This window comes from Mugil cephalus, chromosome 6, assembly GCF_022458985.1.
Source record: "Mugil cephalus isolate CIBA_MC_2020 chromosome 6, CIBA_Mcephalus_1.1, whole genome shotgun sequence".
NCBI lineage: Eukaryota > Metazoa > Chordata > Actinopteri > Mugiliformes > Mugilidae > Mugil > Mugil cephalus.
In genome coordinates this window covers 11617659-11632741 of record NC_061775.1, presented here as the reverse complement: position 1 = coordinate 11632741, position 15083 = coordinate 11617659, and the positions used below count along the sequence as shown (strand labels likewise).

Here is a 15083-nt window from a genome sequence, read left to right as displayed (position 1 = left end):
TTTCTAGATTTTCGAGCGGAATTAAACGCAACGTTTGACATTCTCGTGTCCCGGAACAACAACTTTGCGAAGAGTAACGTGAAGGATTTCATTTTAATGCAGCTAGTTACGCGTACGATTGTGTTACTTTAAAGCAGCGTGCGTGAATAGTTTTCATCTGCATGTGTTTAGTAGGAACAAGAGTTATAGACATAATTTTGCCTTTTGAATTACAGTTGATCCATGGATTCACCTGCTGACCTGGGACATTTCATAAATGATAATAGCCCATTGATCTTAGATGGTGGACTAGCAACGGAACTGGAAGCCCAAGGAGTCAAATTGCAGGTAATATCCAAAAGAAAACAAAAATATGCTGTCACCTAATTCAGTATTGGTTTCAAAGCAAAATTATCCAAAGACCAGATGTATCTACACATAGCACTGTGTGAATTTAATATTTAATCTGAGCTTGAAGGATTTATTTAGGTAATATTTATTACAGTTTAGTGCACAGAATAGGAAAGACTGCCAATTTACCAGAACAGTACAGCTGTCCAATGTATGTACTGGAGCAAGTAGCTCACCAATTCACATTTTAAATATAGTAGTTACTTCTACAGATTATGAAGCACACACCAGTGCTAAAAGAGGAATTATGCTTTATTTGTAGCTGGACCACTTTTTGGATCTTTGCAACTGATTCGCATCCTTTTAGTTGTAAGAAATGTACTTTTGTTGTTGTTGTTATCTTTGTGACTTGATTGGAATTGAGTTTTATGTGTCATTTCGTGTCTGTTGCAGATATGTCTCTGTCTCTGGGTGGTCAATCAGTTTCACTTTGTAGCCATTTTGTGTCTGTAAAAGTGTGTTTGTTTGTAGTTGTGTTGTGTCTATTTATAGTTGAGTGTTTCTGTAGTAGTTTTAGGCTTTTCTTGAGTCAGCTTTCCCTTTGATTTTACTTGTATTTGTTGTTGTTATTATTTGCTTCTTACTTGTGGTTTTTAAGAGTGTTTTTTATGTGCAACTAAGCTTCTGTGACCAAACAATTTCCTTTGTGGATCATTAAAGTTTGTTTAAGATATTGTGACTGTTATGTGTATTTATGTTGTAGTTTTGCAGCTTTACCTCTCCTTGTAGTGTTTTGTGTCTCTGTAACTTCAGACAGAAGCTCAGAGCCCCAAAGACTAACCCCTTTGCCCCCTGGACCTGTGCTTTGTAGGCCCCTTAGTAATCAAATCATCAAGTCAAGGGAGAGATCTTCATGCTTATGCAGTCTTTGTTCTATGACTTAATATTTCTGCAATTTATTAATTTAGTAAGTTATTTGTTGATTTTGTTAAAATCAACAAATAAAGTTTGTTGATTTTAATTCTAAATATTTCAGTTACCTTGATAAATCCGCTAGGTGGAGCTATTTATTCTGCGTTACTTTGTGTTATTTGGTCTGGAGTGGGGATGCCTTACGTCTGGCTGTAACTTTGTGCAACTGAAATTACATTTAGATGTCATATGTGTAATGTGGATGATGGTTGTGCCAGTTCCAAATATAATCAGACAAACACTGGGTCAAACACAAATTTCAAAAGCTAAAATGAAACGTGCATTTGTGTGTGTGTTACATACGTAGGGAGATCCTTTGTGGAGTGCCAGGCTTTTGCATACTAACCCACAGGCCATAAGAGATGTCCATTACAGGTAAGTCCATGCAGAATATTGCAAATCTTTGGTCTACTTTCTCAAATGACTGAATTTTCTGTTTATCTTAAAGTGAAGTGTAACTTCTTTACTGTTGGTGAAAGATTATGAATTAATAGCTGGAAATGACGATAACGACATTAGGTAATGACATAAGGTGTGTTGATGCGTTTCAACAGGTTTCTCCTCAGCGGTGCTGACGTCGTCACGACGGCCACGTATCAGGCCAGTATCCCAGGGTTCATCAGCCACCTGGGTGTGAGCGCTGAACAGGCCAGAGAACTGATGATGTCTAGTGTTCATCTGGCGAAAGAGGCTGTGAAGAAATTTGACTCTGGTACAAAACTCTGCGATTGCTGAGTATCTATAAACTACGATGCTGTTTAACTTTTTATCATTAAACTGTTTCTTTTGTCTCAGGGCAGAGACGTCTCTTGGTGGCAGGCTCTGTTGGACCGTACGGGGCTGTTCTGCAAGACGGCTCAGAGTACACCGGGGCTTACGCGGAGGATATGAGTATTGAAGTGAGCACCTCTCAGCTCTACATTGGTTCATTAAATATTAATGCTTTGAGAAGACTACCCAGAATTAAAGCACGCCTGCTGACCTGTTTATTGCTTCTAATGTTGGCCATGGTGTCCTCAGAGGACATCCAACTATAGATTTATTTACTGTAGAGCTAAGTGATGCGCTGTGGTCTCAGGTGTCTTTATCTCATCTAAGGAGCTTAAAGTTTGGCATCGGCCGCAGATCGAATGCTTAGCAGCAGCAGGAGCTGATCTCATTGCTTTTGAGACAATCCCGAGCATCAAAGAGGCGGAGGCTGTGGTGGAGGTCCTGAAAGAGTTCCCAAATTCTAAGGCCTGGCTGGCCTTCTCCTGTAAGGTAATCACTGTTGGTTAACTAACTGGTCTTGGTCCATGAATAATATCCAGCGCAGTCACAAAATGTCTCACTCACCTCTAGGATGGGAGGTGTATATCAGACGGCAGCCTCTTCTTGGACGCGGTGCGGGTCGCCGGCAGATCCACGCAGCTGGTCGCTGTCGGGGTCAACTGCTGCGCTCCAGCTGTGGTGGAGCCGGTGCTGGAATCTGCCAGAACGCTGTGGAGCCCAGACATGAGCTGGGTGGTGTACCCCAACAGTGGAGAGGAGTGGGACGCTAAGCAGGGGTGAGTCTGTAGCCAAAGGCCGCGACTATGTTTTCAGCATGAGATACCGCGTGTTGACCTTTTCTGATCACGGATGGGTACTAGTTAGGTGTCTATACGGTGTAAATACAAAACAGGTGCCAATAAAAAAGTACATATAATGCTTAGCACCACTTCATGTTTTCATTGGTCCTACATAGGTGGCAAACATCAGTGGAAGCGTCAGCATTGATACCAGGCCTAAGTCACAAATGGGTGCAGCAGGGTGCCACTCTGATAGGTGAGCTACTCTTCTTCTTTATCTTCCCGTGGTTTCCTCCTGTCTGATCGCACCGTCTCTGATGAGCGTCTCTTTGTCCACTAGGGGGATGCTGCCGTATCGGTCCCGCTCACATAGCAGAGTTAAGACAACAGTTAAAAGAAGGTTGCACACCTCCAGCCTCAGCAGAACAGCCTTAGATCTACGAAGGCTCAAATGCAAGATGGAGGAGGAAGGACCCGTCACCGCTGACTCTGCACTCAGCCGCGCAAATTTCAAACGAATGCCCAATTAATCACGTGACGTAGTGTAGACTCGCGTTATGTGGGTCAAGCCTGGCATGATGAGGAGAAAACGGTCTTATAATCTGCCGCTAAGACACGATGATTATGAGAGGGTGAGAAGAAGTGGCAGAAAGTGGAACCAATTAATGTTTTACCACAACAAATGTCAAATTTAAAGGTGTTTGTTTTCTGCATTAATGATTAATTTTCTGTTGACTCATCACAACCGATGCAGTCATTAAATGTTTAAAGATTAAAGATGGTCGGTCTCAAGCTATAAAGGGAACATGTTCCAGGAGTTTATAAAAAAAACAAACTTATTTTATTGTAAAAGAAATAAATAACCAAACCACTACATCAAACCCACTGGAGTGCACAATCCCAACTGCGTTGGGTCAAAGACAAATGGCACCACAATGATGCAACCTAAAGCAGAGGGAGAACACCTTGTGTCTGTACATAAACATGAAAATAAACCATGCAGTCTTCACTTTCTGGGGTTGGCGTTCTTCACGTTCTCACTTCTGTACAGCTCTCACCTTTTAAACACGACAGGATCATCTACACAACAGTGTCACTGGAGGTTTTACAAAGCACAACAAAGTACCGGTCGCTTTCACAACACGGACCGGACCGAACTGACCACTGAACAAGCCCACTAACGGTACCTGCACAATGAGTTATGGAGCCGTGTCAACTCTGAACCGAATGAACAGCAACACTGCATCGAGTTCAGGATGATGTGACGGAACTGTAATGAAATATACACATAAATATGTGCACCCTACGGGCATGAGGATAAAATGAACGTAAACCTGTAGCGTGGCTCTAACATGTAGTAACATATAATCCTTCTTCACTGGTTTATATACACAAGGACGGACAAAATCATAACACTTCTAATGAACTTATACCGTTTTTAGAACTGCAACAAGTGTTGACACAACTCAGTGTTCATGTTCGAGGCCGTGGTTTGATGTGCTGTTAAGAAAAAAAAAAACATTTCATAAACTTTGTTAGTCTATTTCTTGTGCTGGCTACAAGTTAGGAAGCTTTTTCTTTCCAACATATGATAAATTTGCCTAACTTTGCAACTAATGCATTAGCCAGCAGCTCAATCTGAGCGTCTGCAAGTCTTCAGCCTTAAATCACAGATTTCACGTAAAGGGTCAGGTGCAGTATGAAAATCACTTTGCTTGCCGCCTTTTGTTCATGCCCAACGTTAAGCTTTAAACACTGCACATACCAGCTTAACCAAAGCTAACAGGTTGGCTAACAGCTAACAATGAACCAGACAGCTTTTAAAGCTGAAGTCATTTTAGAACAAACTTCCTCCCTATGATGCCCTGATAGACACTGCTTACTACTCACTAAAAAAATGCAAGTTTGAAAGACACACCGATTTAACTGAGTTGCACTTCTCTAACATCACATTATGATAAACCACGTTATTGTTTTTGTACAAGGACTTGATTTTGTCCACTTACTGACTGGAAACAGTATCCAGTACGAAAAGAAGAACGATTACAGCAAACAAAAGAACATCTGATCTCTGTCTCCACTAGAAGAACCATGGCCTAAAAGTCCTGCAGTGATTGTTTCAGAGTATTGAACTGAACGTTCTGATCGGTCAACTACTGTAGAGTTATACAAACATTATCTTAAAACCCGCAGCTGCAAAAGAGGTCATTTTGTGTGTGTGTTATTTGTGCCAGTGTCGAGGCTTTGCTGAGCACTTATGCGGAGGAAGATGTCAGACGGGAACTTGAGCTGGTGATGCACAACGAGCAGGTCTACGTTAGACTTTTGTCGTCATTTTTTTTTTTTTTACTGTTGTGACACTTTGGAGGATATAGAGATTACCACAGGATGGAGGAACATTTTTAGTTCCTTGAAACATCCTCAACATGGACACAGCGATGGCTTAAAGCTGCTGTTATGCCCCTCTGTTCGGCCTGTGCTCAATCACCTTAACCAGCCACACCTGAGAAGACTCAAAGGGCCTCGTTGAAGAGGTCGAGCGGGATCGTTTTTCAGCTGCAGCACCTGTTGTTTCACCTGTTTTCTTTTTAATGAAATAAATCCTTACTTTCCATCCATGTGTCTTCACCTTTATGTTGCGCCTCTCGAGCCGGGTTGTAACAGCTGCCCTCACTCCCACGTGGTAAAGTAATTTTATGCGGCACGCTTACGCAGGTTCCTTGCTAGTTTTATAGACATGTAGACATGATAGAATATTTTAAATATTTCATAGCTGATGAATTGACGCTGCTTTTCCTTTATAATATAAAGGGAATAAAAAATAAAATAATGGGAGCCAGGATGCATTAATTGTTCACACTTTCAAGGGAACGTGGTTAAATGCGACTCATACCACCTCCTAAAGTGGTCTGACTTTAAATAACTCACATGCCTCCTCAATGCGTCCTGGGTGCGTTTACACCTGTATTTTACACTTGTGACCAGATGTTAATCAAAGGTGTGAATACGGCCACTGTCACACCGGCTTACATGTTCCTGTGTTTCAATAAACATAAGCGCTGTAGCTTATTCAGATCCCATCTACACCACCCTGCTGCTGGTACTCTCTAAAGCACCGAATGTATAAAATCTGCAGCTAAAAATAGTCCCTAATGAATGCTGTATTTAACAAACAACCACAAATCGTTGGTTTTAGTGTTTTCTGTACCGGTTATTTAAACCTCCTCCCGTACGTCCCCACATCAACCTCTTCAGTCTGTAATGTCTTCTTCCAGGTCGCTGTCAGGGGAGCTCCTTTGTCTGTACTCAGCAGTGTTGGACAGGCGTTTCCAGCTGGTGTCCTTCTGACTGCCCATGCTGTGCGAGCGTCCCAGCTGGGCCAGCCGCTTGGACGAGACCCTCTCCTCCGCGTCGTCTGCGGCGCTTCCGTCGGCCCGCTCCGCGCCCGGGTGGTGGAAGTCGTGCCGCAGGTTCTCCAGATTTAGCGCCCAGGGGCCGAGCTTCTGCCAGTTCACCCTCTGGAAGGCCATGATGCAGTGCAGATTGCCACCCACCTGCAAGCCAGAAAAAAAACTGTGTTTAATTTTTCTGCCCAGACACGTTCACAAAGACGCAGAAGGTGACATGAAAGGGGAACCTTTTTGGTTTTGCGGCGCTGAATCCCCCTCTCTGTGTGGCGAATGTCCAGGTATTCTGGGTTCTGCGTGTTGAGATCAGTCACGATGTCCAGCCATCTGCAGAGAGGAGTTCCTGTGAGACGGCTCGACAACAGTGGACGATAGAACGTAGCAGAGACTGAGCAGTGACCTACTTTTTGCAGTGAATGGCCGGATGCTTCCTGCTGGGTTCACCTATTAAAATCCAGTGTTCCATTTCGTTTGTGGGCAGAGGACCCCTTCATACAAAACACAGCAAGACTTAGTTTCTAAGCCTTTAGGACAATAACACAATTTGTTGATTAATCAGTCATAAAATAAAACAAAACTGGTCAGAATTCTTTTTCGAACAAACATGATTCTCTCAGTGGAAGGACTTTCACGATAAACACAGGTCAAGTTGAAATGCAGTGATGTGCTGTACCTGTAAGCCTTTGCCGCCTTGAGGGGCGTGGCTTCAAATCCCACGGGGCAGAAGTAGTGGTTCTGACAGTGGTAAATGTAGGCCATAGACTCGTCCTTCAGCCCTTGTGTCAGCTTCAACAGCGCTCCTTCCGCTGAAACGAAGGAAGAGGTTATCACCGCTATCACTCCCGCTCTTCATGAGCAGACGTGCTGTTGCGTTTAACAACTCAGGGACTCACCCGTTTCTCCGGCCGTCTTGTGTTTTCCATGCGGTTTGTACAGAATATAAGAGCAACCTCGCACTCGGAAGTTGTCGTTGATTTGTCTGAACCACCTGTTAAGACAAGCAACACACTAATTGCAGAGCTGCTGACGTTTTCTCTACGTATTCTTTAGAAGAGTTGAAGGAGTGGGTCTTTTTACCGCATCAGAGTAGCGTTGCCAGTAAAGGGACCAAACTTGATTTCTTCAAAAGGCGGCTGAAACCCCAGAATATGCAGAGCCTCTTCCTGAGAGATGGGTGGGAGACTGCCAATACAAGGACATACAGATTTATTTAACAGCGACTTCAGCGGTCATCTTCGCATCTCTGCGGCCGGATGTTTACATGAAATCTGACCGAGGACGATATGTGCTGCTCACCTCCCTGCACCCAGAGTACTGTATAAGAAGTTCCAGCAGGACACCAAGGAGGAGATTCCACATGAAGTCTTGTACTGTGGCCGACTGATGCAGTACCTGGAAAAAAAACATTAAAGTGAGTATAGAAATGCATATAAAACATAACAATACATTGCTGTATCGGAGTGAGGAGAAGACAACAAGTAAAAGTCTTTTATTAGTCGTGAACATTGGTCACAATGTCAAACAGGTCTTCATCATTTTGTTTAGACATCTTGATTATTTCAACCTGTAGTATTGGAATTAGTCTTTGCATCATAAAAATGCATTTGCAGTCTACTTGTACATTGGCGATATTCTGGGGAAATGAGAGCTCAAAGGACAGAAAACAGCACAGATTTGATGAGACTGCGAAAGGAAATCACTAATGGCAATAGGCACAAAACAAAGCCGCTCCATGTAGCTAATTTCTGCATTTACATTCAGACAGACTGTAGTTAACATGTTGGAATACAACTACTACTGTTTTTATCAACCTTGCACACAACTGGATAGTTCTACAACCAATCAGAGCCACTTGCTGTAAACAAACTCAACTCCGCAGTGTTCAGATGACACGGCTATGGCTGCGTCGCTGTTACCCTTCTGTTCTTCTGTTCTTCATTTAACTGGCCAGGCAGATTTTTGCTGGAGCAGAATCAGTTCTCAACGGACGGGTGCTAATTAAGCTGAACCGCGTTCACCAGAGTTTTAGATCTGGTGACTGTGGAGACACTGTCACACTGGCAGAGATACATCTGAACTGACTGTCAGAGCTGAAGAGGGGACAAACTGTTGTGGTCAACATAGGTTTACATTGGTTTGGCAATTCCTCCTTGGAGAGCTCTGAAAGAAGAGAAAATACTAAAGGCAGACATAAATGTCTCCTTACTGCTCTTGGACAGGCTGGTATGTAGCATCTGGCTGTAGCTTTGAAAAACTGAATCTTTTACAGATCTACAAAGACTTCAGTTTGTTGGAGTTTCCTGTCTGAGTGTGTTGAACAGTCCCTCAGAGGGAGTGACCATCCAGTTTATTTGTTCTTGGTTTTTCTGCTCACAATCTGGTGTGAAGCTCACTTCGCTGTGTTTTTCTTCATAAAAGCTCTAAATTTAACGTACCATCTTCTGAGGTCTAGAACTTTTCTCTGTTTGATGTCCTCCAGGGAGGCATGAGGAGAGACGTCTTGTAGATTCCTGCTGGGTCTGTCTAATGACTTCATCTTCTTGCTGCTGCATTTCTTCCCGTTGCCTGAAACACATTCATTCATTTATTCATTTAGAGCCGATTCACTTTTTCCAGTTCATCAATTAATAACCTTACACGTAAATATTTTTCTCACTCGTTCGGATTTTTCTTGTAAGCACGGCATTGAAGTCTGTCGTGTCAATCTCCCAGGCCAGGATGGGCTTGGCGTGCCCGGAGGACACCTCCTCCATGTCACAGTCCCCGTCCGACCCCACATGAGCGCCCCTGGTTTGACCAGCGCCGAAGTCGGATGAGGATTTGGGCTTCAGAAGGGGCGGCCCGTCGTCCTGCTTTTTGGGCCCCGCGTCCCTGGCTGCGCTCGGGGGACAGTACACGGAAGCAGCCTGGTTGAGGAGGGCGTAATCGGAGCAGACGGTGTAGAACTTCTCACGGGAGTGGGTGACCGGGCAGGTCCACGGCAGGTGCAGCTCGGCACTGGACGCCCGCCGCGCTCTGGCAGCGTCCCGGGCGAGGGTGCTGATGAGGCCGCGCTCCTCCTCCCCATCCTTGGGCCTCTGCGCTGATGGCTCCCCTGTCCCAGATACACTTGACCCTTGGCCTTCTGATGTATTCGGCATTGGACAGCCCCTGGTGTGACGGATGGCAGACCTGAGTCAGGCTGAGTGCGATGATGATGAAGAGGTGGCCGTCTACTCGGAGGATGAAAGGACAGACTTTTTTTTAGATGCATTACATAGAGGGGAAGATGGAGGTGCAGTGACAGAGACCTCACACCATATGCACCATGGTAACATGTGAACCTTTCTTTGTACAACAAATGTCACAACCCTGAGTGTCATTGTTATTATTTGCAGCGACATGAAACAGCATTTTAAACCCTTACGCCTACAACACGTTACCTGTCATGCAAGCAGCCTGCAGTGCCTCTTACTGTCCTCATGTGTTCAGATGTTATTGAACAGTAACTAACATTTCACCTGTGAACCCGATGCAGTCGAGGTGAACGCACAGCTACATCCGAGCCGTGCTGTAGTTAGCAGAAGTAAACACACCCAGGGGTTACGGTGTTTTTCCTCATCGTTTCCTCGGCAGCATCTCAACGGGGCGGCGAGCCGGCCGCGCGTCAATGCAGCTCCTTCTCACTGCACGCAGGAGACCATTAACCCGTCAGCACATGTCGAAAATGAACCGTAATCATCGCAAAGTGTCGTCCTGCTGACCCGCATCTTCTTCCTGTGCGGGTTTACCGGACCGTACCATTCCGAGCACCCTCGGGGGGGAGGACCAAAAAAACAAAGAGAAGAGTAATTAAAACCGAATAACACAAAACTCTCAACGTACACTTAGGTTAATTGCAAGTGTAATATTATCTGTTAAAACACACATTTTGTATTTTATCGAACTATATGAAATATACGCTAAATTCTATTAAAGTTTTTCACCCGTGTCAGTAAACGCTGAAATGATCCCAGAGTTCAAACCATTCACATAAAGCTGGGGCTCTAAAAACTTCACTTTACAGACGGAAGGTAAGATTCTTGATGCTCTCTGACATATAAATCTGTCTGCTTACACTGTCTTTATCTTAGAACTTTAACATAAATGCTAATTCAAATTAGCAATGCGCTGATTATGTGTAAACAACAACAAAAAAGTGACCAATTCTTAGCTGTCAGTGCAATCTTGTGCAACTTTTCTTCTGTTTAGACAGGTGACTTGGCATTATCTGATGTTGTTTTGTCCTTAATACTATTTGATGATACTGGAGAGTTCCAGAAAAGTGGACTTCTCATTGAAGTAAGGGAAGCAAAGGTCAAGGTGTGCAAGGACAACCTGATGTTTAATCTTTTATCGAAGGCTTCTGGAGCCATCATCCAGAATGGAAACCAGGCCATGCATTTTCAATGAGAAGACACGTGTTTTATCTGTAAAGGAACAATGTCCAATTCTTGTAAGGGCAACTGGAAAGCAAGTATCTGTGTTAACTGAAGAACTGAAGGAGTCACTTAGATGGGAGGTGAAACACATTTTAAGAAAACTCAACAGTCAGATATACCACGAGCTGGATGAAGAAAAACTAGTGGGCTCTACACGCTGAAGCCAGAGATATACTGGAGGTGTTTCTGCGGCACACATGACAACAGACAGCAGAGGTCCCAGAGCATCTAAGGCCCCATTCAAACCTGCATCAACATGCATCCTGGGTGGTCAGATAACCGCTACAGATCTGAAGCCGTGCTGAGAAAGCATTTGAAATTTTATTGCTGATGCCACAAAAGAGAGAAGTTCCACGCTCAGACAGAAGTGAAGGGTGAAGAAACAAGTTGTGGCATGTGACAAGAGAATCTGGATCCTCTCGGTGGAAATATTTGACAGGAAGTTTAGTAATGTTTAGGGTTTATCGTCTCAGGGGTAGCACTAAAAATATGGTTCCTGCTGGAAAGTCTGTGTGCTCTGTACTACTTCTAAAAATGCTTGTCACTTCTCATATTTTGCTGTTTATGACCACTTAACAAATAAAAAGGAAGGTTACATCGGTCACGTTGTGTGGCGTTTATAGTGATGCAGTGAGAAAGAAAACATAACCTCTGAAAGATTTGATGGATTATCTTGACTTTCTCAGTTTTGCAGACAACCATAATGGCAAAGAAGCTGATGATCATCGACACTGACTGCGGCATCGACGACGCCCAGGCTATTATGATGGCCCTGGCTCCGCCTGACATGGAGGTTCTGGCCATCACCTGTGTGTTTGGTAACGCAGCGGTGGATAGTGTGTGTCAGAACGTTTTGAGGGTGCTCTCCGTCTGTGAGCGCGAGGAGGTACGTTTGCTGTATTTAAAGATAATAAATGAGCAAATGAAGGCATTTGTTCCTAAACAGACATGTGGCCATGTAAACGCACAACAACTGATTTGTAAATGTGACTGGAAGAGGCCGTTACATGATAGTAATATAACAAAGACTGAATGAGAGTCAAGTACAGCAACAAGGACCCAGTCCTTGGGTCCTCAGGTCAGATTAAAGTCAGGGACTGTCCTCTCCACAGTGTCTGGTCTTTGCATTGTCAGTCGTAACGTGACCTTTTCTGACAAACATTTGCCTTACTATCTGTAACTGAATCAGCTGGGAGTCTTTGATGACTTCCTCCTTGCATCAGTGAACTTAGGAAGTTAACCTCTAACCATCTGTGTAATAACTAAACCAGGGTTTATAGTTTAGTATTGAGCAAGCAGTGCCCATGTAATAGTTAGCTTACATTTGGCTGCAAGTCTGATCACAAACTGAAAACTGCACCAATTGGGACATCCCTTCCTGCAGATCCCAGTGTTTCGAGGCTCTGCTGGTCCTATGATTGGAGCCAGTAACTCACTCAGTGACCACTTCGGAGGTGATGGGCTCGGGGATGTGATAAAGGACAAAGATCCACAGTGGGAGGAGAAGATCCAGAAAGAGCATGCAGTCAATGCAATGATCAGACTGGTGTCTGAACACCAGAACCAGGTGGAGAATTCTCCTCGTTTGTTTAATGTGCTACTCCCACTGGTGTTTCTAAAACTTTTTCCCCCTACAGGTCTCTTTGGTGGCCCTCGGCCCACTCACTAATCTGGCACTTGCTGTCAGACTGGATCCACATTTCCCCCAAAAGCTCAAGGATCTCTACATAATGGGGGGAAACATGGAAGGTAACACCATCGCGTGACGTCATGTGCATCTGAGAAGTGTCCGCTTGAGGAAGCTGCTTTTGTCTGTGCAGGTAAAGGGAATGTGACGCTGTGTGCTGAGTTTAACTTTGTGATGGATCCGGAGTCGGCCTACGTCGTTCTTGAAGATTTCCTCTGTCGCACTTACATCGCGTCGTGGGAATACTCGTGCCGAAACGCTCTGACGTGGGTAAGATGATCGCTTGCTGCAGAAGGTACTGCACAACCCTGCATAGCGAGTGTCCCGCTTCAAACTCACGTCACTGATTTCACTTGTGCAGGAGTTCTTTGAAGAGTTGATCAATCAGGACGCCCCTGCTGCTCGCTTCATGAAGACGATTACGTCTGAATGCTGGGCCTACTCCAAAGAAGCTATGAAGAACAAGAGAGACGTGTACTTTGGGCCTGGCTTTGTCTCTTACGACGCCTACGCAATGGCGGCCTGCCTGGATGGCAGCGTGGTGACGGAGAGCATCGAGTGTCCGGTGCGCGTGGAGCTGCAGGGGTCAATCGCTCGCGGCATGATGGCGCTGGATCGAACAAATAAGCTGAACAAGAGCCACAGTGTGTTTGTCATGACTAAATGTGATGTAGCCAAGTTTGGCCAGCTACTAATGCAATCCCTCAGACAGCCCTGTAAAAAAAAATAACTAGGTGCGTGGTGTCGTTTTATGGAAGCAGCAAGATCTTTTGAAAATAAATATTTCAGCGATTAGATGACAATGAGAAGTGACATCCCGTATTAGAGTAGTGGATAGAGAAAGACGGGGTCTAGGCTCTGGTGGTGATGGAATTGACAGGCCAAGTTACGGTGGCCCTAAAGGTCAAAACACAATGACATTTCAGAAAACACAACAACATTACAGAAAACACGACAACATTACAGAAAACACAATGACATTTGAGATTATGGAAAGGGTAGGGACAACACTTCTTGTTTCTGACTGGACAGAGCCTGCGCTAAAATATAAGCTGAGGCGATTGGTTGCTTAGCCAGTCAAGAAAGGACAAAACCGACAGCGTAGTCATTTCCTGTTTACTCAGACAGGTCCGTGCACAAGTTTTAAACTGTGTTGGAAGGAATGGAAGACGAGTTAGCGATAATAGAGGAATATCTTTACTGATTACTTGATTTTAAAAGTTAGATTTACATGTTACTTTATAAGTTACATTCAGTACTGGTTTGGAAATAGTAACACGTCAGATTACTCCTTACTGAATAAAGTAAGAAAACTTTCACGTCAAATAAAGGAACGAAGGCTGTATGACGATGAACTCGGTTTTTTAACTTTTTATAAACCATTGACTGGTTTGTGGCCACAAGGGGGCGATAGAGACCTGCTGTGAACACAACATTGACTCATTTGACGTGTTCCAGTAACCAGTCTAACACACTTGCATTTCTGAGCAGGTTATGTTGCATTGAAATACGAAATAAAATCATCATATTCAAAATTAAAAGTGTCCTGTGTTTCACCGTGTTCTGCTGCAGCACATCAGTCTGTCTGCTGGCAGTGGTAGAAACCCAAGGGCCAACATCAACTTGTCGGCTATTACATGAATATAATTTCTGTCCGAATACTTATATTTTTATGTTTGTCATCAGCATATTAACGATGGTAATTTAAGCAAACTAATACCACAAATTTCATACTGTGCAGTCATTTCCATAAATAAATAAATAAAAGACATAACCATCACTCCTTCATATTCATAAATTTATAACGGTGCCTTCCAGACTAGGCGGTCCAAGTGAAAGTGTCATTTGAACTATTGACTTCTAGGTTCTGCTTTCTCCTTTTAAGAGAAAAGGATGAACTCCTTTCAGAAATCCTGCACAAGTAAAAACCAGTGATATCGGCTTAAAGCTCAACACTCATCATGCAGGAGTGTAGTATGTGTTCAAACGGACATACAACCACACATTTTATAGTGAAAGCCATCTTCTACCCGTTGGGCCTTCCTTATAGGGGAATCGCGGAGGAGGAGGGAAGTGTCACTTCAAACACCATCACTCACAGCATGTAAAGTTCAAATTAGGAACTATAAGGAGAATAAACATTTACCTAGAGAAATGAGGACACTGGGATCCCCCTGAGGCTTTCTTTAGTACAGTGAACTGAAAAACAAGTTTTTATTCTGGGGAAGTGAACACTCGATAACAAAGAGCAGGAAAACGGTCGGTGGTGGATGAGTTGCCTCTTACAGTCAAGACAACACACCACTCATGAAATCGTTCATTACCGTTTGTACCAGGTTCCAGCGCATTGTTTTTCTATCTCGATCCCGACTGCTGTGTCACTCTCGCTGCTCCTCATTTTTATATTTTTAGGGAAAATGCTCTGCAACAGTCCAGCTGACAGTAATTATCAAAACAAGCACAACATAAAAAAAAGAAACGTACAACTACTTGTCTTTTCTGAAACTTGTAAAGAAGTAAAAGGCTCAGATTTAAGCCTCTACATAAGGAATTAAATCCGTGATTTAAGATGCAAAAAAGTTGATGATCACATCAGACACCTCACTCAGGGTTTCTGCAGGTTTGAACAAGTGAAAGACTTTTTTTTATAGACCATTAAGAGTTAAATTTGAGACCT

General features: G+C 43.8%; 3 protein-coding genes across 8 annotated transcripts; 2 read left to right on the top strand and 1 right to left on the bottom strand.

Moving 5' to 3' along the window:
* Window positions 1-39: 39 nt before the first annotated feature.
* On the top strand, window positions 40-3861 carry zgc:172121 (uncharacterized protein LOC337599 homolog). Its single transcript, XM_047587374.1, has 9 exons — window positions 40-112; window positions 216-327; window positions 1610-1677; window positions 1857-2014; window positions 2098-2201; window positions 2401-2562; window positions 2644-2849; window positions 3029-3108; window positions 3193-3861. The coding sequence occupies exons 2-9, from the start codon at window positions 223-225 to the stop codon at window positions 3285-3287; spliced, it is 978 nt and encodes a 325-aa protein (XP_047443330.1). The 5' UTR covers window positions 40-112; window positions 216-222; the 3' UTR covers window positions 3288-3861.
* LOC125009414 (basic immunoglobulin-like variable motif-containing protein) lies at window positions 3671-10034 on the bottom strand. 6 transcript variants are annotated; one of them, XM_047587368.1, is made up of 10 exons: window positions 9835-10034; window positions 8916-9409; window positions 8695-8824; window positions 7556-7651; window positions 7337-7441; window positions 7153-7247; window positions 6933-7065; window positions 6664-6747; window positions 6490-6586; window positions 3671-6406 (listed from the first exon to the last, which is right to left on the bottom strand). In XM_047587368.1, exons 1-10 carry the CDS (start codon window positions 9858-9860, stop codon window positions 6104-6106), a joined length of 1563 nt encoding a protein of 520 aa, XP_047443324.1. In that variant the 5' UTR covers window positions 9861-10034; the 3' UTR covers window positions 3671-6103. The 6 variants fall into 6 exon arrangements, with proteins under 6 accessions (XP_047443324.1, XP_047443322.1, XP_047443326.1 ...); XM_047587366.1 differs by having other exon boundaries at window positions 9682-10023; XM_047587370.1 differs by having other exon boundaries at window positions 8916-9471; window positions 9682-10021.
* Window positions 10035-10213: 179 nt separating this feature from the next.
* si:ch211-201h21.5 (uncharacterized protein LOC555526 homolog) lies at window positions 10214-13947 on the top strand. The gene is made up of 6 exons (XM_047587482.1): window positions 10214-10311; window positions 11406-11605; window positions 12104-12286; window positions 12357-12468; window positions 12540-12676; window positions 12768-13947. The coding sequence occupies exons 2-6, from the start codon at window positions 11423-11425 to the stop codon at window positions 13134-13136; spliced, it is 984 nt and encodes a 327-aa protein (XP_047443438.1). The 5' UTR covers window positions 10214-10311; window positions 11406-11422; the 3' UTR covers window positions 13137-13947.
* The last annotated feature ends 1136 nt before the right edge of the window (window positions 13948-15083 follow it).